The sequence below is a fragment of the Populus alba genome, chromosome 14 (assembly GCF_005239225.2).
Source record: "Populus alba chromosome 14, ASM523922v2, whole genome shotgun sequence".
NCBI classification, from domain to species: domain Eukaryota; kingdom Viridiplantae; phylum Streptophyta; class Magnoliopsida; order Malpighiales; family Salicaceae; genus Populus; species Populus alba.
This window is the reverse complement of record NC_133297.1, coordinates 11,673,920-11,697,962: the sequence shown is the minus strand read 5'-3', so window position 1 is coordinate 11,697,962 and position 24,043 is coordinate 11,673,920. Positions and strand designations below refer to the sequence as shown.

The 24,043-nt window shown below is 36.3% G+C and overlaps 3 protein-coding genes and 1 pseudogene across 8 annotated transcripts; 2 read left to right on the top strand and 2 right to left on the bottom strand.

Annotated features, from left to right (window-relative positions):
• Positions 1 to 813: 813 nt before the first annotated feature.
• Positions 814 to 5,526, bottom strand: LOC118041716 (uncharacterized). Of its 3 annotated transcripts, none has more exons than XM_035049187.2 (7): positions 5,189 to 5,526; positions 2,748 to 4,149; positions 2,441 to 2,496; positions 2,084 to 2,317; positions 1,694 to 1,985; positions 1,245 to 1,441; positions 814 to 1,162 (listed from the first exon to the last, which is right to left on the bottom strand). In XM_035049187.2, the coding sequence occupies exons 2-7, from the start codon at positions 4,056 to 4,058 to the stop codon at positions 1,009 to 1,011; spliced, it is 2,244 nt and encodes a 747-aa protein (XP_034905078.1). In that variant the 5' UTR covers positions 4,059 to 4,149; positions 5,189 to 5,526; the 3' UTR covers positions 814 to 1,008. The 3 variants fall into 3 exon arrangements, with proteins under 3 accessions (XP_034905078.1, XP_034905079.1, XP_073260405.1); XM_035049188.2 differs by lacking the exon at positions 5,189 to 5,526 and adding an exon at positions 4,832 to 5,089; XM_073404304.1 differs by lacking the exon at positions 5,189 to 5,526 and adding an exon at positions 4,744 to 4,875.
• A 562-nt stretch (positions 5,527 to 6,088) lies between these two features.
• On the bottom strand, positions 6,089 to 8,881 carry LOC118041717 (pentatricopeptide repeat-containing protein At4g18520, chloroplastic-like; annotated as a pseudogene).
• A 3,049-nt stretch (positions 8,882 to 11,930) lies between these two features.
• On the top strand, positions 11,931 to 15,309 carry LOC118041718 (uncharacterized protein At4g37920). Of its 2 annotated transcripts, none has more exons than XM_035049191.2 (6): positions 11,931 to 12,163; positions 12,312 to 12,688; positions 12,818 to 12,986; positions 13,653 to 13,897; positions 14,236 to 14,423; positions 14,857 to 15,309. In XM_035049191.2, exons 1-6 carry the CDS (start codon positions 12,022 to 12,024, stop codon positions 15,014 to 15,016), a joined length of 1,281 nt encoding a protein of 426 aa, XP_034905082.1. In that variant the 5' UTR covers positions 11,931 to 12,021; the 3' UTR covers positions 15,017 to 15,309. The 2 variants fall into 2 exon arrangements, with proteins under 2 accessions (XP_034905082.1, XP_034905083.1); XM_035049192.2 differs by having other exon boundaries at positions 12,025 to 12,163; positions 12,301 to 12,688.
• A 1,072-nt stretch (positions 15,310 to 16,381) lies between these two features.
• LOC118041719 (uncharacterized) lies at positions 16,382 to 22,362 on the top strand. Of its 3 annotated transcripts, none has more exons than XM_073404434.1 (14): positions 16,382 to 16,682; positions 16,897 to 17,016; positions 17,112 to 17,199; positions 17,288 to 17,387; positions 17,482 to 17,555; positions 17,690 to 17,761; positions 17,957 to 18,034; positions 18,636 to 18,754; positions 18,944 to 19,016; positions 19,809 to 19,870; positions 19,964 to 20,344; positions 20,522 to 20,624; positions 21,202 to 21,373; positions 22,195 to 22,362. In XM_073404434.1, exons 2-13 carry the CDS (start codon positions 16,937 to 16,939, stop codon positions 21,337 to 21,339), a joined length of 1,368 nt encoding a protein of 455 aa, XP_073260535.1. In that variant the 5' UTR covers positions 16,382 to 16,682; positions 16,897 to 16,936; the 3' UTR covers positions 21,340 to 21,373; positions 22,195 to 22,362. The 3 variants fall into 3 exon arrangements, with proteins under 3 accessions (XP_073260535.1, XP_034905087.1, XP_034905084.1); XM_035049196.2 differs by having other exon boundaries at positions 16,383 to 16,682; positions 16,885 to 17,016; positions 21,142 to 21,373; XM_035049193.2 differs by having other exon boundaries at positions 16,384 to 16,682; positions 21,142 to 21,373.
• Positions 22,363 to 24,043: the final 1,681 nt, after the last annotated feature.

Genomic DNA, 24,043 nt, shown 5'->3' with positions numbered 1-24,043 from the left:
GGATTAAGATCATGGTTTTTGTAAGATTTTTAAAAATACTTGCTATGAACCAATTAGATTTTGCTTCAAAGGTTTGATTGTACCTATGAATTTGTTACCAGAAGCTCAACAAGTGGTTTCATGTCCTTTGTCGGGATAAAAGTGGCGGTTGGAATGGTTGTTTACTCCTTGTGGGTCATGTTGGGAGCAAAAAGCTTTAATTTGATGTGGTCATGGAAGATACTGGTCGGCAGTTCATTTACTCTGGGGCCCAATGCCGAACAGCCGAAGCTGCTATTGGATTGGATGTGGATGGAAGTTGAAGATGGACTATGGGTATTGTTTGGATTTAATGGAGCAAAAAGGAGGCCGATTGGGATCATGTCGAATGAGCTTCTTGTTCAAGAGAAAATGGGCCGCGACTGGGACAAGTATCACACATTGGCTTTCTTACCAAGAACAAAGAAAAATAACACAACCATCTGCACCGCCGTCAGATACAGCATGAGCAGGCTCGGATAATAGACATCCATCATCAGATTCAGGATCACGCGAGATCAGGGCTAACGGGTTGTACTTAACCTTCAAGCCGACAAAAACATGTGCATCTTGCCAAATCAAGGCGCAAATGAAGAAATTACTCTAAAATATGAGGCATATGAACAAAGTGATGCGATCTGCAGCAGTTTTTTTCCCGACCATGTGATGTAAGGGTATGTAAACTTCTGCCAGGATAACAATTTGAATGCAAAACAAACAAAAAAGGGAAGGAAAAAAAAAAACCAAATAAGAGAGCCGTTTCAAGTCCACAATAATCATACAAGACCGGCTAAATTTCAGGAAAGCAAAATTTTTAAGGTTTTGATATATTAGACAGCTGTTCGCTGGCAGATACATTGACATGGATTTATTCATATTTCTTAAGCATAATAATTGTACTTCCCTCTATTGAATACTTGTATAAGAAGGGAAACCGTATACTTTACGAAGCCTGTATATGGTACACGACGCCGGGCTAACACTAACAGTTCAATTGTTCAAACCCCAATCATAAGGTTGGTACGTCACCTTTAGCTGAGCACCATCGAGCAACTCCATCAAAGTTTCAGAGTAGGTTGGCTCCAAGAAGTTCGATGCATGCTTGAGCACCTCCATCTCGTTCTTGCCAAAATCCACGCTAAACCTGCACACCAAGAAGATAAATATCATTCAACAGAAACATTGTAATTTTCAGAAACCAGACAACACATTACACTAGAAATTACCATTTGAGGATCTTGCTGGCGGATGCAGTCTTGGCATTCAAATCAATAATAAGCCCTCCACCTCTTAAGAAATCACGGGCAGCCTCCATCAGTTCTTTATCAATGTCCCCAGGTGAGAAACATCGAAGGACAGGTCCAGATCGGGTACCACAAACAAGTGCAAAGTGGATTAAAGGTTCAGCATAGGGAAGAGTCACCTGATAAAGAATGAAACTGATCATGAAACAAATAAAACCCCAAACAGAACCCTATTCCTTGTTCATCCACTATTTTCCTCACCCCAGTCCCCCACCTGATTATAATATTTTTAAAAAAAAAAAGAAGATAAAAGAGTAAAGAAAGCGCAAAACAACACTGGCTGGCAAGCATCTCACTCCATCAGGAGTTTCGAATTCTGGAAAAACATTACATTAAGCTGAGTAATTAAGAAATATGTTGAATTCTCTTACCTTGGAACGCTTATCTTTCACACCGAATGGCTTGGTAAGATTGTATGGTGGTCGCTGGTTGCCCCTTAAAATGCCATTTTGAATAGCTGAGAGAGAGTATGTGCACCCACCTATCACATACTGGAAGTCTCCAAACAACTTCCTTCTTTCCAATGCTCCCTTTGGAAAACCCAACACCAATATAGCATGGATGGCCATCATATTGTAGAGATTTATGAAGAAAGCAAGCTTCTCCTCCCTTGGCATATCTAGCAATTCTACTCGTTGGAGCTCCTGAATTATCCGCAAATATCTACAAGTATCAATGCAAACAAGTTAGAGCATAAAGTAAAAACAATAACTATCAAGACGCCAAAGTTTGAAATTTTATAGCTCTAGAATAAATCAAACCTTGCAAATTCCTCACTTCCATGAATACTTCTGTAGTCAACATGCTTTCCATCAACTGATGTGTAGGCTTCAAAGATTGCACAGGACAAAAATCTGAGTCTTGCTGCAATTTCTGTTATGGGCTTAGGTTTTGCCTCAACAATGCCCCTTGGGATATTGTAGCATTGAGATGACACAACAGGATCATTGTCCAAAAAACGATACAAGTGGTTACCATCCTCGAATATGTTCTCACTACAGTTTTAAGCATCATAAAGGAAAAAAAAAGTTAAAATTGTCAATGAAGAGATTTCAAAAGAAAGAAAAAGGGCATAAGCAGAAGAATCAAAGACACTAGGGCTTATCCAATGGACTCACTCAAGAATGTGTCGAAAGAAGAGTTTGCTAACAAGCTTTCGCCCAAATTCAGTAGCCTGTTTCATAATGTAAGAGTGAGAGTAAGATAAGCTTAATAATAATATAACCATGAGACTTTTTTATCTTTTTCAACATAAAAATTTGAGAACATGCAACAGGGGCATTAATTCTATGCAAATATGTGCAAAAAAAGTGTACTATTTTCCAACCAGAGCATGGAAGACATAGATAAGATACTACATCTACCATATATTTCAGGTTCTAGGACTCTGCATGTCTCAAATGAAAAGCAAAAAATCCAACTGACCTCTTCCCTCTCCAAGTATTGATCCTCTGACAAGAAATCTACAGCCTCTGAACCTAGAAAGCAGTTGGTGAACCTCCGCATCTTATAAAATCGATCCTTAACAACAATCGATTCTTTCATTTTCCGAACAATAAGTGCTAGTTCATCAATTGAGCCACTAGTAGAAGCATCATCTTCACCAGAGAGAGGAGGAAGAGGAGCTTCAGATGCTGGAGCTTCAGTAATCAAATAATCAATCTTCTCTCCAAGCTTGCCAGACTCATCCAAGCCATTAAGTTCAGTCAAACCTCCAATTACAATTTCATTAAAAAACACCTTAGGAACTGTAGAAGATCCAGTAAACTTCTCTAGTTCCAGCTTTCTACTTGGGTATACATCAATGTTGATCTCAACATATCTGAGCCTTTTCCTATGCAAAAATAACCTAACCTCTTTACAGTCTTGGCACCCTAATCTTGTGTACAGTATAATTCTTCCCTTCATAGCTATATGTTGTGGTGGCTCTTCACTTCCTTCCACCCCCTGCTCAAATTTGTTTTCTGCATCATCATGAGAAAACATAATATAGCTGAGAGGATTCCATGCAGACCTGTCCGCTGGTTTCTGAGAAACTTCTGTTACTTCTTTGTCTTTAGCTGAATATGAAGCCTCCTTATCTTCATCACCAGCAACCCATTCCACTTCATCTCTTTTTACAGAAAGAACACGAAGAACACTGGTGACAGCAACTGCACCCTTCTCCTTGACAAAGTTCTTAAGAGCCACAGCCTTCTCAGGCCAAGCAGACCCCTCGGCCTCGTGATCAGCATCTGAGGAATGGAAAGATGTACTTCTGTTAGCTTCCATCCCAGGAACCTCTGTTCCATCAAAAACAGGCTCTGGCTCCTTCTGCTCACCAAGAATTTCCTCTGGTGTTTGCTTGTTTCCTTCTTCAGCTTTAGGCTCCAAATCACCAACTTCATCCATCTTGTCACCAGATACATCACGTTGAGTATCACTGTTTAACTTTGCTCCAACAGATTTAGGTTCCATACCCATATTCTCACACTCCTTTCCCAAGTCATCATGTTTCACAACATTGTCAACTGGACATTTAAACTCTAAGCCACTGCTCTCATCAATACTTTCACCAGCATCAGATTCTGCATTATCCTTGTCCAACTTGGGATTATCCTTTCTTGTGTCTAAAGAGTTCACCTCCTCTGAAACTCTCATTTGATTGTCACCTTCAGCAATTATTGCATCTTCCTCATGCTTCTCAGAAGTTGGGGAATTAGTTATATCTTTCTCACTAACTGCAGCTTTTTCCATAATAATGGCACTAGATAAAGTTTGGAATACAATTCAACAAAACTTGGTCTTCAGTTTTGGTGCTTCTGCAGATCAAACGGCTAACACAAACCTGGAACAAATACAGTTGAGAAAAAAAAAGAGTCAAAATTGTACAAACATGTACACAAATCTAAATTTCAGGTCATACACAAATAGTAAGCTCTTATACACAAAGGATATCACATCACGTGCCAAAGATTACAGCAACGCTTAATCATCCACCATTCATCATGCATCAAATACATGATAAAATCCCAATTCAGATTGTTAAAAAAAAAGGTTGTGAATTAAAGACAGAACAAAACATAAGAGCCTTTTTACAATTCCCATATTGTCCATAGAGTAAAACAAAAACAGCATTTGCCTCCAACAAATATGAATACTGCATTTTCAGCCTAAACCGAATCTTAACATAACCCCGAGCTGATGTGATAATACTCAAAGGGCAATTAAAAACAACAAAAAAAGGGATCAACTTTAGGTATTTTGGTTAATCTTCCCATATCATGACCTCGATCTTCAATCATTTGTAGCCAAATGATGGTAGCAATTAAATTATTCATTTAGGCAGGCGAACTGTTGCTACCTAGCTCCTCAACAAAGAAAAAAAAAGGATCAAATCAAGGAGAGAAAATAATTAAAAAGAAAAGAAGAAAACCCATACGGCCAAATCATGACCTCGATCCTCAATCATTTGTAGCCAAATGAAAATATCAATATATAATAAAACAGGAAAAGGGAAAAAAAATTACTTCAAAATGATCTCCGAACAAATACATGAGCAAACATAATGAGACAGAGAAATTAGGAGACAAACGCGGTCTAAAGTGAGCAGGTCAAACAAATGACTAGTCAATCAACATTAAGGAAAACTGAAACAAAAAACCAAGACCAGACAGGCAAATGGAAATAAAATAAATGTTTAAAAAGACTTTTCAAACAACAAACAGTTGCACAAACAATATCCTAATGCCTCATACAGTGATACAAAAACAAAAGTCCGGTCAAGATCTCAATCAAATATAAAGAAGGACTTTAATAGTGCATTTTAGGGTTTAGGTCGCTTGCAATTAAATACAAAATAAAAGGAAAGGGAGAGAAGAACTCACCGATCTGAATATCTACAGAGAGAAGAGAGAAATTTGAATAGGAAGAACAGAGAGGGAGTGGATGGAGAAGAAAGAAGTTACAAAGAGGTGGTGACATAAATAGCCTTTAACTTAACCAACAGTTTTGTGTTTGTAGAGGCTGATTGGATCGAAACCGCTGGGCGATATGTCTTAATGATGAGATTGTTTTTATTTATTTATTTTTAGAGAGAGAGAGAGGGGAGGAGGAGAGGAAGGCAAGGTAAGGGGAGAGAAATGATAAGCGGGAGAAGCGGGAAGACCATCGGCTGAAATTCATGTGGCAGCAGGATTGACTATGACGCCCTCCCTTACGTTTTTTAATTTCTATGCATGTAGTCCCTTACTAAACCCTAATTTTGGGCTTGGATTTTCACTTGGGCTTGGCCTTGGAGGTCTTTTATTTTATTTCCATCTCAAAAACACAAGAATCCATGGCTTTTGTTGGTATCTAAAGCAAAACCTTTCAATGCTTTTCAAGTGAATTTCCACATATAAACGGCTTCTTTATGATGTTTTGCAAGTGAATTTTTCTCCACCTAATAATCACTTCTAATTAAAATCAGAAGCAAATTAGGGAGAATAAATTTTTCATTAATACATGGGTCTAGCTTCTAAATATGAAGATTCCAGGACTTGTTCTCTTGATTGAAGTTATGTAATATCTACTTATCATTTCCCCATAATATATTTCTTGCAATTTGACTTTAAAGTTCATGTATTTGTATCGAAATTGATACACGTGGAGCCGTCTATCTCTCCGTGATTACCACAACTCTGGGGCTATCTTTTTTTTCTTTTTTTCTAGTTCCATTGTATGCATGCACAATACACGTGAGACCGAGAGAAGTTTGCACTTGAAAGCGAAGATTACCTGGTCAGTTTGTTCATTCGAGTGCGCCTTTTTAACCCTTTCGATTCTTTCTGTGACCCCTCTGCTAGCAGCATTTTTAAGCCTTAAATGCAGTACACGGGCAAGAACGATACGTAATCCAAGAAATTAAATGGGCGAGACACGTGAAGAAGCACCACTGGACACTGGCTAGTGCTTCGATTATCCTCCTTCCAGATGCATGAAAGCCCTGTCAACAGTAGAAAAAAAGGCGTCTGATTTGAAGAGCTGAGATAGACTTTCGAGCAAGGGAAGTAAAACAAGAGCACTTTTGAGAAGCACGCAGGATCATGTTTAAGAGCACTTTTTTAAAAAGCAAATAGACCCTGTCATGATCCTACACGTGATGCATATCTATGATGAATTTCAAGATAGACGTATAATTAGTTAATTACACAGCTAATACACTGGACGTTGGTGTTATATTTATGTTGCTGATGCAATAGAGTATCATGTTTCAACAGGCCCCCAACATTACTGCATCAGCCAAGAAGCAACACAGCAAGTCAACAAGCTGTGTTGATCATTCAAGTTTCCAGAGTACCCTCTTTATACTCTTTCCACCTTACTACGCGAAAGCAGGTAAAACTCGAATTAGGAGGCAAGGTGAATACCTTGATCAGTAATTTGGGTCCCCTCATCCATGCAACATGAATTCCATGAGAACGAGTGTGTTTCTAATACGGACAGTACCCATAAATTCTCATCCCAATGAAGGTCAACTAGTGCTCAAGCAGTACTTGGATGAATGCCCTGTATCCCACTCTATTTCTCCACATGCCTCCAGGGACAGTTGCAGATACAAAATCATCCACCTGAATACCCTCTGCTTGCATCCTATACATGAGTTTCAAAGCCTCTCGGCAGAGCCAATCCCTCACATGGCCCTCAAAGTAACCAAATTCCTCTCCAGTATGCTGTCAAAATTTTGACTCTCCTCTGATACAAATCCACATTTGGCAAACATATGAATTAAAGCACCACCCGCAAGAACATTAGATGGCGCAGGGGTCTTGTTGGCAAAATTAGAATGGATCAATTTCCCTTGCCGAACAGTCTCAAGATTAGCACATGCTTTCAAAGCCGATGAATACGTGAATGAATTAGGTTCCACACCTTCCTCCATCATTTCCTTCAAAAACCCAAGGGCCACGGACTCATGCCCTAGACTGCGTGACCAGAAATTATGGCAGTCCACGAGACAGCATCTCTGAAAGGCATTTGTTGCAAGACTTTTGAGGCAGTATGAGACCCCCAACATTTACAGTAGAGCCACACAAGAGGGTTTCCTACATATTCATTTGATTGGCTGCAATTCTTAAAAATTTGTGCACGAACTTTCCTCCCAGCAAACAACGCCCCAATTGACCCACAAACCCTGAGCATACTTACAATGGTCAGGTTGTTTGATGATACCGGTCGTCTCTGCATTATTGGAAAAAGGCTAATAGCCTCCTCACCAAGCCCCTTCCTAGCATACCGTACTATAATGGACGTCCATGTAGCCGTGTTCCTCCTCCTCATCCCATTGAACACTTTTGAAGAATCTGAAATATCTCCACATTTAGTATACATATATACAGCAAACAAGTACCAACAAAAACATCATCTTGGTATATCTTCTTCGCTATACCCGTGTATCTGTCTCTCAAACTTCAATGCCTTCTCCTCTCCAAATGCCTTAGAAACGCCAGATGTAGTAAAACTTGTTGTCCAAGAAACCACATCCTGCTCCACCATCCGATCAAACACACAAAATGCACTCTTCAAATCACCACATTGAACATAGAAATAAACAATGGCACTATCCACGATATAATTCCTCCAATCACCCTTCACAACCCGAGCATGGACTTGTCTTTCTAACTCAAAATCTAATCTTCCACTACACAAATTCAATACACAAACAAAAGCCTTGCTATTGGGTACAACCCCATCCTTTATGGCCTCCCTAAACAACACTAGAGCTTCACCATCTAAAAAAGTACCCATTTATCATTGCCTTCCAACTAACAACATTTCGATCAGGCATCCATCAAACACCTTTCGCGCCTCGACTAACTCCTAATTTCAAGCGCCCACTCATCGAATTATTATTCACATAAGTTACCATATTTCTCGGACACTTTAAAAGAACTTATAACGTCTGAATCCAAAGTGCAAGCAGATTAGAGTCAGCAAATTCACTTGCTGATTCTGCTTTCGAAAAATCAAGACCTGGGAGTAGTCTCACTTTGCTGCTGGGTACTGGAAATAAGAAGTAGAAGGTGAATCACCAGTGCTCCTGCAAGAAAAACAATGAGAATTAGAGTGCTCGTTGTTTCTTATTTTGGAAGCGCGATTGTGTTTGGGGTTTGTATGGGACAGTGGCGGTTGGACATTGAAAGGCGAAGGTGTAAGAAATTTGTTTTAATATAAACATGGAACACACTCATAATTAAAATAAAATAATTGTGGGTAAATATAGAATTTATCTCAAACTCTTGACTCAACATGACTACCATATGCAATGATATCAATGTGAGTATTATTCGGTAAATGTGAATGTGTTAAGTTAATGATGAGAAATGTAAGAGTGCCAGGATTCAACAAATATGAGTGTGGTTTATAAATCCAAATGACATATGGAATAATATAAATGAAGGCTTTGTGTTCGTATAAATAGGCGGTGAAGTTGTGAACAGAAGGGTTGTTGTTTTTTAGGTGTGTGAAGCGAGGAAGAAGAAGAAGAAGAAGAAAATTGTTCTTTGTAATAAATAACATTTGAGTTAATACTCTTGTGAAGGAAAAGAGTGAGTCAGTGTTAATTCGAGAGATAAAATTCTTATTTTCATTTTATTTTATTTTTTTTATCTGCACTATAAAACTTCAAAGATTCATAGTTTATATATAATCATTTAATTCATAAACTCTCAAAGGAAGTGCAATAGAGCAAATCAAACACCAATTTTCTCCAATTGTATACTATGCAGATTGATGCGGTCCCTTGTTTCTGCAATAAAAATGATTTTTAAATTAAGAGAAAAATAGTTAAGATTATCAAGAATTCAATTTTGTGATTTATTATTTTACTCTAAATGTAAAAATTATTAATAGGTTATCAATTAAATTCAAAGTTGTTTATGAACTTAATTTAATTCAATATGTAATTTGGTTTAAACAAGTTGTAAAATATTCATGGATTTATCTTTAACAATCCATAATCCTGTGAATTTTTTTAGTTTTATCCTTAAGCTTCTTTTCTTCTATTACAACTTTTATATGCTCAAATTAATAGCCAATTTTGAAGAAATTTGTTCAAGAAAGAAACAATTCAATAAAAAAAAGATCAAAGTGTAAAACAAATAGAAATCTCATGGTCAATCAAATTGTCAAGCAAATAGAAATCCCATCATCAATCTTATGTTCACTATAAAAAATGCTTTTTGATCCACATATTTTCCTTTGTTTTCTTGTATTTTCCCTATTATTTTTAATTTTGATCCAAGATTTTATTTTTATTTTGTTTTTCAATCCATAGGTTTGAGAAAGATAAAAGAAAATCGTTGAATTATAACAATTGAAAGAGAATTATCGATTCATTTTAATCCACTAACAAAATGATTGCTTTTGGTGTTCTATTCAATGAGAGAAATGTGATGGTGGTAGTTTTTAAAAAAAAAATGCCTGAAAACGTAGATTAAGTTCTATTTAGAATTTTCTTATCCGGTTGATTTTTGTGTTTTAGTTATTTTGAGATGTTTTGAGGATTGACAAGTGATTTATGGAGATTTTTATAATCTTAATTAGGTGTTACTGTGTGAAAATGAGTTTTTATACAAAACCTCCCTTCCCAAATTTTTCAATCATTATAGTGGCGGTCAGATTTTAGGCAATGAAGAAAAACACAAAAAACACCAAAAAAGAAAGAGATTATAAGAGAAAGTGAAGAAAAGAGGGGAAGAAGAAGGAGATTTGAAAAAACTTAACCAAATGAGCATTAAAAACTCAATTTACAATTTAATAGGATGTTTAAAGCTAGTCTATGTTATTTCGAATGAAATTTGCTTGATTTTCATTAAGATTTTAGCAAATTGATTTAGGGTTTTTTATGTGAATTTAGGAGGAAAACATACTCCTTTGGAATTGAGTCTCTAAAGACATTATAGATTATAAAATAGAGAGAATTATGATGAATTAATGAAGAAATTGAGGGGCTAAAAGGGCCTAAATAGCCATTCATGGTTAGGAAAGAATAGTAATGAATTCATAATAGCTTTATAAAATTGTATCATAACTATGTATGAATGATGTGAACAATGATTTATGGATGATTGATGTTATTTTACATAATGGTAATGAGTTTTTAATGAATTAAGAATTTAGTTCAATTGAATAAATTGTTGACTAAAGAGGTGGGAATTGATCTTTACTATGTATATATCATGCTTATGTGAAGATGTATTTTTATAAATTATTAATGAAAGATTTTGATGGTTTATTGTGTGGAGGATTAATTTAAATTGATATGGAAAATTATTATGAAATATGTTGTATGTAAGAAATTATAGAAGTTGGTAAATTCATATTTTTTTTCTTCCCGTAGAGCCAACAAATAGTAATGAGAAGGAAATTGAGTCATTTATGTTTAACTTGACATGGAAATAATAGAAAGTTATGATATACGAGGTAAATCAAACATTAAAACGTAGTTGAATTGGAGTGAAAAGATAAAAGCTTAATAGAATAATTTTATGCAATTTCACTATCTGCATAAAAAAAGTCTAACAAGGAACCCATTGACAACGTTATGTAATAATATGGTTGGTTACGTTGAAATTGATTTTAAATATTAAAAATGAAAAAAAAATGGTGACTTCCGAATTATAAAAAGTAGTGCTAATCAATGAATAAATTAATTTACAGGGGTGCCTTGATAGCTGAGTCACTCACTCAAGCTAGAGGAGAGACTTCAAACACATTTGCATGAGGAACCCTTTAACACCATGTTAATTATTTTGGTGGTTAAAACTGGTGTCAATTGATATTTTTTCTCTTTATTATCAAAATCCAGTGACCTTGAGTCTCCCACCTCAAACCAAAAATTAAAAAACAAGAGAAATAAAATTTTGAATGAAAAATGAATTCTAAAATAACTTACGAGACTAAACATTGACAAGTAGTAAAGTAAGAGGATCAAAGTCAACATTTTAAGTTAATTTTAAAACAACCATATAGTTTCTCTTTATTTTTTACTTTAGTCCATTATCTTTTAATTTTTCATTTGGTTAGCAAATTAGAAACGATTGCTTTTAATTTTGCCATGAAGGGTCAAATTACCTAAAAAATTGATCATAAAAAAAAAAAAAAACACTTCGTGAATCCATAATGAAATGTGACAAGGATTATAATGACATGGTATGCGATTAAAATACTATATCTTTTAGTATTTTTCTATAATATGAATGTCTTCAAGATTTGTCCGGGAGTATAAGATGATATAGTTTAAACCATGTTTTGTCTTAATTACATTTTGAAAGTGTTTAATTAATAAATACATATCATAGTTTTTATATGAACCCATTAAAAACTCTTTTAAAAAACTTTAGTTAAAAAAAACTATAATTTATAATTTTTTTAAACTTACTTAAACTTCCACAATGTCAACATTTATTTAAGAAGACCAATTTGGCCTTAAATCAAACGGAGTCGTTTGAAAAGATAGCTTTTGTCTGGGAAGATGGTTCTCGACGACGACACCGTTTTCCCTCTCGCAGAATAAACTAAAACCTCGAGAAATATCGCAGGAAAGGGGTGAGGCTCCGGCACCTGCCACTCTACAAATTTTCTAAGCCTAAACCCCCCCCCCCCCCCCCCCCCGGGGTTTCAGTTGATATTTTGAAGAAGGAAACTGATAGTTTGCTATCGAAAAGAAGGAACTTAAATGGAGCTGGCTTGTGCTTCTGTGCAGGCTTCATGCTCTCTAACAGTACCGGCTTCTTCAACCACCTCTCGACGTCGGTCGCCTTCTCTCTCCTTCTACAGATATTCATTTCCAAACCCTATTATCTCGTCTAAACTTAATAGTAAGCCACTCTTTTCTTTTCTTCAATCACCAAAAACAGCTATTTAATGATCCTTTTCTTATTACCGCTATCAATTCCTTTGATCTCACTAATTCTCACAATTGGATTTGTTAACGTGCGAAATTGCTTATATTTAGTGAAATTCCAGGTAATAAATTATCAGCTAATTCATTCAGGCGCCGAAGTCCCTCTCTTGTCGCTGCTGTTGATGGCGCAACTACAGTACCCAGTGATTGTAATGGTGAGAAATTGTCGTTTTCTTATTCGTCTGAACCAACAGCTATCAATGATGACGGAAAAGATGGTGTTGATGATGGTAAAATGGCGAGTGTATGTGATAAATTAATTGAGGTTTTCATGGTCGACAAGCCAACTCCAAATGACTGGAGAAAGTTACTGGCTTTTAGTAAGGAATGGGACAATTTACGGCCTCATTTCTACAAGCGGTGTCAGGAACGAGCGGATTGTGAGGATGATCCTGGGAAGAAGCATAATTTACTTAGGTTTGCAAGGAAATTGAAAGAGGTTGGTATTTGGTATTTAACCAAGCTTTTAGTCACGTGAATTCCCTATTTTTCTTGGCTGGCCATGCGATATGTTCATATATTGTGTTACTTGTTAGTATGGTTTAGTTTGTGAATCTTATCTCGACAGATCGATGAAGATGTTCAAAGGCATAATGAACTTCTTGGAATGATCAAGGCGGCACCATCCGAGTTGACTGAAATTGTTGCCAAGCGTCGTAAAGACTTCACTAAAGAATTTTTTGTGCATCTTTACACCGTAGCACAATCCTACCATGACAATCCAAATGAGCAAAATGGTGAGTGTGTGCTCTCACTTTTTTAATGATGTATTTATTGTTCTGTTTTTTTTGTGCGAACACTTTTGTTCCTATTGGGTTGTGCTGGAGTGACCAGATATCAAGTCTAACTAATAGCAGGATTCGAATTTGTAGAATAGTGCTATGAATTTCCTGTCGTAGAAAAAAAAATAAAAATGATACTGTGATCCATATACACTTACCTTTATTTTGTTAAAAGATTGATTCACCTCCACAGCAGTGGTGTATGAACTTGTGCTGATAGCTGTCGGATTTCCCAATCACCTTATCCGCTTAATTTGTTCACTGAGATTCTCAGACAATCATACTCTGTCATAGTTTTGCTAAGTCCATGATGGGATGAGGACTCTTTCAGTTACACGAGTAAACATGCCTAGGCCAATGGCTAACCTTGTTGCTGATTTTAACAATCAGTGCAGAATTTTTACAGATTATTTTCTTTGCTTTTGTCTGTCATTTTATTCAAGTATATCTGGGTTCTGCACCATTGATTGGGCTAATCCTTTGTTTTCCATAGATTTCTTGTTGAAACCTTAGCATGAATGGAAAACCTGCCATTAGGATTGAACTGAAACTGCATTTTTCTTCCTATTTCGTCTTTGATATTGTGTGATACTCATTATATTTTATTGTTTACATATGAAGCCTTGGCAAAGCTTGGAAATGACTGTGTGGCTACTGTACAAGCTTATGATTGTGCAACAGAAAACATGGAAGCATTGAATGCTGCAGAGCTGAAGCTCCAAGATATCATCAATTCTCCTTCCTTGGATGCAGCTTGCAAGAAGATAGATGATTTGGCTGAAAAAAATCAATTTGATTCAGCATTGGTCCTGATGATCACAAAAGCATGGTCAGCCGCTAAAGAGTCCAACATGACGAAAGATGAGGTAAAGTGACTTTTGGCCTCAAACAATTCCTCTCTTCCCTATGAGAGATAGTGGGACAAAAGCATTATCAGGAGTGCAGTCATGTTACAACACTTAATCCCATGGATCACATGAGATAGTCCAGCAGTAATCATTACAAGAAGCAACAATGTTTGTTACTTTCATGTTGTTGCCCCCTTAAAAGGGGAGTGGAAGCTGTGATTGTTTACTTGTCCTATGCCACTTTTATTCTGAATCCACCTATCAGCCCTTAAAAAAAAGAATTCTCAGGTTCTCATTTTGTTTCGTTGTGTTAGATTGCCGCTCTAGTGTAGATCATCTGTTGCTCTGTATTGCAGGTCAAGGATATACTGTATCATCTGTACAAGACAGCTATAGGTAATCTTCAGAGGAATGTGCCTAAGGACATTAGAATACTAAAATATCTTCTTACAGTTGAGGATCCTGAGGAACGGCTGTGTGCCTTAAACGATGCATTTACCCCAGGAGAAGAACTTGAAGGGAAGGATGTGGACTCCCTATACACGTATGTATATGAATTGTGGTTGCTCTATGCTGAATGTGCATGAATGTATTAACTCATTGTGAGATCCTTTGGCCTAAACATCCTCAGTCAAGGTTTCAAGCATTTCCTTGGCTGTTTATTTTTACACCTGATTGAAGATTTTTATTACAACTCATTAGGATAAAATGATGGATCTATCAATAGGTAGATTACCTTGTTGGATGATTAGGTTCTTCCTACATGATTTTGTGATGGAAGCAGAAATATTTTTCCCTAGCTTCCTAGATCCGTTTGGTATGATTTTTGCAAATTGATTTGACTTGTTTTTTTAATTTATAACTCGAAATTAAATGTAATTTTTCATAAGTCATGCCAAATGGACTCTTAATGTACATGTACTTAACTTCTTTTTTTTATATATAACTTCAGTACTTTTGAACTGCTGCTACTGCAGGACCCCTGAAAAACTACACACCTGGATCAAAGCTATGGTGGATGCTTACCATTTAAGTCAAGATGGCACACTCATGAGGGAGGCCAGAGATCTGATGAACCCAAAGATCATAAAAAAGATGGAGGAATTGAAGAAGTTAGTTGAAGACCATTTCATGTGATGAAGAGTTGAGTGGTACATTCCGGTAGCAATTATATATATTCCCCTGTCCGGATTCTTGAAAGTCTTTCTACGTGATTGTGAACCGACCTTTTGTACAAGGAAGTGAAAGCTTGATTAGCGTTGTCAAGCACTCCATATAGCATGGTTGTTGAAACACAATAGCTCTTAGGACAGTTGCAAACCACTTTCTAAATTTTTTTCATGTTAATTTATTGTTAGAAAATTAGCCCATGTTTGGCTTGGTTTTCACGAAATTTTTAATTTTATATTTTAGAATTTAATTTAATTTAATTTTTATATTAATTTTTATTTTTATTTTTTTAATTATTATTTATTTTTATTTTAATTTTCTAATTATTTTTTTTATCTAAGATTTGGTTTTAATTTTTTAATTATTATTTATTTTTATTTAAAATAATTTATAAAATTTATCTAGCTTATCACATGTTAGGTTAATCCCTTCCACTGAGCACCAAGCTCATTCCATCAAACGGGTGCTTCAACCTTTTTTGATTGAGTCGAGATTTCTTTTAATTTTATTATTTTTTAATTTTTTTAATTGTTGGATTTAGTTTTTATTTTTTTATTATTTATTTTATTTGAAATAATTTATGAAATTGAATTTTATTTTTTAATTTTATCCTTTAACCTTTTTATATATCAATTTTGGTTATTATTCTTTTAATAAACTTGAAAAAACTAAAAACATTAATAAGTTATTTTATTTATTTTTCATGGTACAGCCCAGCAATGGAAAGTATTTTCAATTTATTTTTATGATATTGTCAAATATGAAAAAAAATTTACTTTTTAGAAATATAAAAACCACTTTCTATTAAATAAAGATGGCTTTATAATTCTCTATCTTGAGAACAAATTGCATTCACGAAGTCTATTGCTTTGAAGATAAGATACGTGGGAGACGAGTTTTGTGTGTTGAACATGTTACAGGGTTTACGAATTTTCTAAGCGGGATTCATTTGCTATGTATTATCTGCCTTGTTGCTGGGATGCTTGAGAACTCGAAGTTCCCTTCTTGGTTTGTTTTACTTGCAAGTAGGGATTTATCTTCTTCCTTTTCTCTCTTTCCCTTTTCAATTTAATTTATTTACACATGAGTATGATTTTTTAACAGGGAAAATTAATGCAGCAGGCTTAGATACCTTAGCCTATATATACACAGGGCCTTGAAGCCCGTAAAGGGTACATACAGCCAGCCCAGTTAGAGACCACTAAGCATGCCCAAGGCAGAACTAAACTGTCCAAAGCAGGTCAGCAGATGAGAGGCACGTGGTACATTCTCGACCGTAGAATCCGACGGAATCTCGGCAAAATAATTCCATTTCTCCAGCTTGGAAAACCTCAGGGGTGTCTAATTCAGCTAAAACTTCTTTTCAAAACATAACTCCGCTGCCGCTAATAAAGCAATATCACGAGTCCATAAAGGGCCCAAACCCAAAATTTGAAGCAATCTTGTAAGAAGAAACTGAAAATTGCAGGCTCCAGCGTGTGAAGGACGGACGCCCACAGCAAGGTTAACCAAAACTCTTTTAAGGACTAACAATCCCATAAATTCACGGAAACCAACCGTATATAAGCCCTGGCTCTGAATCAGACGATGATAGCTTGCCGTTAACAATTGGACCCCGCCACCTCCACTTCCGGTACGATTTCTCACTTTAAAAAAAGTTTTCAATAAATATGGAGTATACGATACTAGGTTTGAATTGAACTTGTTTTTTAATCTAAACTGAAATAGCGATTGAAGGGAGAAGCGCGCGATTTTGTTTCGGTTGTGAATTTAACTGTTTTGCCTCCCAATTCTAGGGATTGTTCTTCTTTCTTCTTCTTTTTTTTTTAATTTAGGTTGTTGGTCAGGGTTTGGCGAATTGCAATTTATTGATGAGAAAGCAAAACGATGAACAAAAAATCAAGTTGCTGTGCCATTTGTGAGAATTCGAATCGCGCCTCCATTTGTCCAATTTGTGTCAATTACAGGTACTTTCTGTTAGATTAAGTGATTTCCACGTTTAGCTTATTGTTTTGTAAAGTATTAGGTCTCTTGTATGCTAAATTTGTTGTTGCTTATGCAGATTGAATGAATATGGCACTTTGTTGAAATCCTTGAATAGTCGCCGCGATTCCTTGTACTCCAAATTAAGTGTTGTGCTTATCGCAAAGGTTTTGGTTTTATCCCTTTTAGGATGAATCTTTATGTTTTTATTGAACTTGTTTCGAATAATTTTATAATCCACCTGATACATACCAGGGGAAGGCAGATGATCAGTTCAATTGGAGAGTACAAAAAAATGAGAAGCTTGCAAGTTTGAGAGAGAAGCTACATCGTAATAAGGAACAACTTGCTCAAGGTTGGCACAGGGAATATCTCATTGCTGTCTGTGTACCTTAGATTTAAGATTAACTCATTGTAACAACTCATTAGGTTATATGACACTTTCACAGGGAAGGCTAAGGTCGAGAAGTTATCTCAAGATTTAAAGAAAAAAAATGGAATGCTTGAATCAGCTCGCAATGTGGTATTATTTTCTCCTGTTTCCTTTCTTTCCCCTTTTAATTCTTATTCTTTGTGTTACAAGTTATTCATTAAGAAACATGCATGTTTTCCTGCTGGAAGTGATAAGATGTCTTATGCTAGTTTGTTGTATTGCAGTTGGAAAAAAATCGTCTGGAACAACTGGAGAAGTTCTATCCCAATCTTATTTGCACTCAGAGTTTAGGGCATGTGAGAACTACTACCCAGTTCCTTTTGAACATAAAATCAAACTATGTGTGTTTTCAGACATGCATGTTTTAAATTTTTGGCTCGAATTTTTTATTTCTGGAGTTTTATAAACCTGTTTTATTTGTTGTGTTTTTGTTTGTTTCATATGTTAAGCAGCAAGATTTTTTATGCTTTAAGATTTTGTCTTTGCTGCAGATGGCTATTACTTCTGAACTACTTCATAAGCAGTCCGTGGTCATAAAGCAGATATGTAAATTGTTCCCTCAACGCCGGGTAAGCACTTAAAAAAGAACACATTTTGATACCTGCAAGTGACTGAAAAGTGTGACCATTATGTTTGCTCAGTTGCCATCTGGCTCTTTTGGTAAATTTTGTGATCGCGGTCTCTTTCATGACATGTCATTTAGATAGACTTTTGGTATGATTTTTCATGTTATTTCAAACACACAACTTCAGATTTTGGGATTTGAGCTGCCCATAATCTTAGTAAACTATCTTGCACTGTTATGAACTAGGTGCGAGCCTAAAAATCAAAGCCTACATTTTTTCAATTATCTAAGAATAGTGCTTGTGTGCAACTAGTGTGTGTGTGTGTGAGAGAGAGAGAGAGAGAGAGAGATAGATGGTATCTGCTCGTGATAATTTAGAATTTAATGGTAGGAATTGGAGGACTTCTATTCTGACTTGTTGTAGAATTTCAGGACAGGTCAGTTGTTTGTTGTGCTGGTACATAGAGTTTCTCAAACTAATCCTTGTTATAATTGCTAAGTGGGTGTGTGTTTGCATTCACATGCATGCCATCAAAGGTGTTTTTTGATATTCTTAACATTACTTTTGTAATGGCAATCATCATGACCCATCCTATATTGTTTAGGTGAATGTAGATGGGGAGAGGAACTTTAGTGGTCAATATGATCAAATCTGTAATGCACGCTTACCAAGAGGACTCGATCCCCACTCTGTTTCATCTGAAGAGCTTGCTGCCTCCTTGGGGTAATTTCCCCCCTTTCTTTGTGGTTATGTTATCATGTCATTTTGGATCATGTGAAAATTTCTTTCATGTACTCTTTTGGTGCAATACTTTATGAACTCTCTCAGGTTCTGCTATCTGCCACTGCTTAGAATTCCCTTTGAATTTCTCATGCCTATTACTAATCAGTAATCTCCATGGTTGGAAAACAGATACATGGTGCAGCTTCTAAATCTAGTTGCTCATAACTTGGCTGCTCCTACACTTCATAATGCTGGTTTTGCGGTAAGCATGCTTTGTGTCTATGAGATGGTGTAATTTTCTCCAAGGATTCCCCCCCTTTCCTCATTTTCTGAATTTACATGTGTTTTCTTAGCTATACCAGTACCTATGCTCGGCATCTTTAAGGGGCTTTTAGCAAAAAGTACAGCTGTCAAGAGCTTTTGTTATTTGGACACTTGATGAATGATATAGCATTAGGTCTTCTTGGGATTATTCCCGAGTTTCTTGAATGTAGCTAGAACAGGCCTGGTGGGCCATAGCTCAAATGGTAAATGGATAGTTTATTGGAATGCATATGTATATATTTATCTAGATCACATATTTTTCAAGAGTAAATTTCACAAACCCTACTCTTTTGATGGTGGTTTGTTAAATTCACCACTTTTCAAACGAAACTTTTTGAAGTGAGCCTTATATTAGTTTTGAAGTTTGGATAATTGCAGCTTTCTGAAATACTGGCAAACTGTATAGCATCTTATTTAGAAATACTGGCAACTTGCTATATATGTATGCTGACAAAATATTCATGCTTCCTCTTACAGCCACAAATGAGTATTTGTTATTTTGAATTTTGAGGGCTCTTCCTGTATGTTAATATTTATTTGCTTTGTTGATGGAATTGTGGAAAACATTTTCTTACTGGATTTTTTTTATGTTCTCTATTTAAAATTCTAATCATTTTCAAGAAGGTTGCTTAAAGTTGAGATACAACTTGGTGAATGCTATTGGTAATTTGATATTGTTGTTGTGGACTTCATTTGTATGGCTGTTGAATTCATTCTAATTCTTCTTCAGGGCTCTTGCTCTCGAATTTGGCAGCGAGATTCTTATTGGAATGCACGTCCTTCTTCTCGAAGGTATTTTGACTGGAAGAGTTTGTGCTTTGGAATTTCAATGGCTAAGTTCGAGTTATTACTCCTTCCAGAACTAAACATTTTGTGTGCTTGCAGTAATGAATATCCACTCTTTATACCTCGCCAGAATTATTGCTCTACAAGTGCTGAAAATTCATGGACTGATAAAAGCTCGAGTAATTTTGGTGTTGCTTCGATGGAATCAGAGAGAAGGCCCCACCTAGATTCCACAAGAAGTAATAGCTTCAATTATTCATCCGTGTCTCCACATTCTGTTGAAACACACAAGGACTTACAAAAGGGGGTTTCACTTCTCAAAAAAAGTGTGGCATGTGTAACAGCATATTGTTATAACTTGTTATGTTTAGATGTTCCTTCTGATACGTCTACTTTCGAAGCATTTGCAAAATTATTGTCCACACTATCTTCATCCAAGGAAGTTCGGTCTGTATTTAACTTGAAAATGGCCTGTTCAAGGTATATATCCTCAGCATTTCATTAATTCTACTTTATAATATGTGAAATTGTAGAACACCTTCACTGTCAGGATTTTTATCATGATGACAATGCGTGTTGTTTGTTTTCATCTGTCTTCTTTTCTATCCTCATTCAGTTTTGTTTATCATGCTTGGCATTTTTACTTTTGAGTTTCAGGTCATGCAAGCAAGTGCAAAAGTTGAACAAATCTGTGTGGAATGTAAATTCTGCCATCTCATCAAGTGCACTATTGGAGAGTGCACATGCATTGCAACTGATGGTATATCCTTTAACTTTGGTTTTTAAAATGTTTGAAAGTTTTAGCTGATAATTCTAATCTTTATGTTATGGATTTCCTTTTCCATGATTTTCTCCTCCTTTTTCCTACCTTTCTTTTCTCGATAGTGTTCAAAATAGAATGTAATTGTTATTTTATGATGTTTTAAGATGTAAGACTTTTTTAATGACACCACAGAAGTTGCTGTTAACATCGTCATTGGCATCCTACATGTACAGGTCCTATATAACTGGACCTTCATTGGAGGGGCCTTCTTGCTTGCTTAGAAGTATTTAGTCATTCTTTTATTTAGTTTTATTTTGGGATCTGCCTAGAGAGATGGAACAGATAGTGACAGCAGTTGGTCACTTATTAGTTGGGCCTTGGATTTATTTAGGATGTTAACTGCCTGGTGCTGGTTTTAAAAGAGCAATTTTGTTTCCATAATGATCATTTTTTTCACTGCCATCTCTGTGCTTGCAAGTTTTCAGTGGGTTTCATATTTTTGTTTGACTGGCAGAAAAACACTAGTGATAATAACCTTCCAAATTCAGTGGCTAGTTTTCTTTTTGCCACTGAGATATCTGATGGGAAGAATGAGAGCTTTATCGATGGATGGGATCTGGTCGAACATCCCACCTTTCCTCCCCCACCATCACAAGTTGAGGATATTGAGCATTGGACCCGAGCCATGATTATAGATGCCACAAAGAAATGATCTATTTGGTGGTGCAACAACCTTCAAACTTTTAGTAAGTTATCAATATGCAGATGCCTTGCACTTTTAATAATTGTTGGTACTTGTAAATGGGACAGCCATGCCAAGCACTAAATTGGAAACATGTAAATAGGTAGCATTTGTTTAATTTTGTGACATGGAGAGGAACTTCTAGGTGCTTTTTTTCTTTTTTTTGGCTAAGAATAGACTTTTTCAGTGATCTTGTAATTGATTATCTTACTCCCTATGCTAGTATTCATATATGCACTTGCATTCTGCACACCTGGGCAGGTCTTTAAAGTCACATGCACCTGATAAAGTCAAATTCTTCATCTCTAGATTAGCAATTGTAATTCTTCTATGTTGGAAGTGCAATCACTGTGTACGGGTATAGCAACTGAAGTGCTGAAACTGCTTCTGTTAGGAGTTACAGGATTGTAATTTTTTTGTAACTTGTATATCGCTATTGTTAGGTTAATGTTGCCTGATGGCGGGTTTAAAGTGACAATTTTTCAAGTGATAGTGTTTTTTTTGGCTGTCTTTTGCTGGAACTTTAATGTCAGTTACAGTGATTTTCGCTATTTGCCGCCTAGCCGTGCACTCAAGTGTTCTAAACGTTGGTTTCTATAACTTGTTTCAACAGACCTTTCTTCTATATCCTTTTCAATTATAAAGCAAATATATTGTATGGGGGCAGCTATATCGAAATTGTGGTTTCAATACTTGACTTGAAAGCATGACTGACTGTATGTGCATGTATATTTCAGTTGTAGGAAGTCGGAATATTGTATTATCATGCTTCCCTGGCCATCTTATTCCGAATTTAATTTTTGTTTTCATTTTTCAAATTGATAGGTTTGAGAAGGAGACGGGTCATCGAGCGACAGGCTTTATTGACTTGTAAAGTTTAACATGGGTGGCCTTCGTGTTTCTTTTTATTGTAAATACAAAAGGATAGATGTTGTGTACATATATTGATGTGTGCGCGCGTGTATATATATGTTGGGATATTCACCTACTTCATCCTCTCGTTTTGGAGTCCATATGCCTGATTCTTGATTTTAATCGTAAAGATGAAAAATATAAAATGCAACATTCTATGTGAAATGAACAAACCACAGACGACCAACCTCGTATTCTCTTTCTCGTGTGAATGGCACAATTTCAAGTTCTGTATATGAACTGCTTACAAGTAACAAGTAGTGGCCTTGTCTTCCTTTCTGTATTGAAACTGTTCGATGCAGATAAAAAGTAGGGGTGAGCAAAAAAATCGGTAAATCAATTAAACTGAGAAAACCAGGAAAAAAATAACTGAAAAAACCGAATAAAAAAAAAAAACCTGAAGTAACTGATTTAAAAATCACAAAAAAATTCCGGTTCGGTTCGGTTTTAGTTTCTAAAGTCTGAAATCGATTGAACTGAACCGAATCGGTTCAATCAACCAGCACTTAAAAAAAAAAAAAACAAGTATAAATACAAATGTTTCCTAACCCTAGCCGCCGCCCCCCTCTCCCTTCTCTGCATCTCTCTCACTTTACCCTCTGCCCCCCCAACCCTCTCCATTCTCTTCATCTCTCTCACGTTACCCTTTGCCTCCCTCCCCCTCAGCCTTTCGGTCAATCTTTCCCTTTCTGCTCCTCATCTAAATGAGCTAGTCGGGTATGAAATACCTTTGACGCTCCTTGGCTCTATCTTTTCCTTGACACTCTCCTTGGCATCAACCGGCCTCCCCTGGCTCTTCCACCGTCCGGGCTCCCTTTCCTCCCTATGCTCCCCCGGCGTAGTAGTTCCGTTTGACCGTCTTGTCTCCCCCCTGCCGCCTGACTGACCATTCTTATACTTACCATTCATTCCTCCTTGCAACCTTCGGGAGATAGAAAGAACTGAGAAGTCAACTCTTTCCAGGGCAGATGCAGGAGGTCAGATCTAACCTTCAAGAGATAGATCCGTTCCTTTTCTTTTGTTTTTATATCCGTGGTTTTAATTACAATGTTTAGGTCTTGGGTTTTTTGCCCGATTTGCAGGGTTGAGTTTTGTTTGGTTGGACGTTGTTGCGGTCAAGATTGTAGGAGAAGCAGAGAGGACCATTGGGTTTGAACCGGTTTGGAAGGGAAAAACACCGAACCGAACCGAAATTAATCGGTTTGAACTGGTTTTCGGTTCGGTTCGGTTCAAAAAATTAAAAAAAAAATTCAATTTGATTGTTTATTTTGGTTTAAAACCGAACCAAACCGGAAATGTTCAGTTCTAATAAAAAGACAAGCCTCGTGTACTTTCTTATGGATGCATTGATTTTCAACACATCCAGTTGAAAGGATAGCAAGATTACGTTCCCTAGTTCAGTTGAGAAATTGAACGCATAATTGATGAAACTGTTCTCTCACATCCAATATTTAAAATAAAAAAAAACACATAAAAAACCATTATTTATATAAAAGTGCTTATTTATATAATGTATTGGCTCAAGGGTTGGTGGTAGGTGAATCGAGCATGAAAGACATGCTAATTTGAGTGAGATGGAGTCTTGAGGTGTGTTGGGCCACCAAAGCATTGAAAGCCCAAATCGAGGTATACCCTAGACCATCAAGTCGCTCCCGAGCCTAACAAGAAGTGCAGATCTTAGAGATTGGGCTATTAAGGTGCCTCCAGGCCCAAATCAAGACTCATGGTTGTGCGAGCCTGTGAAGTGATAAATGTTGGAATC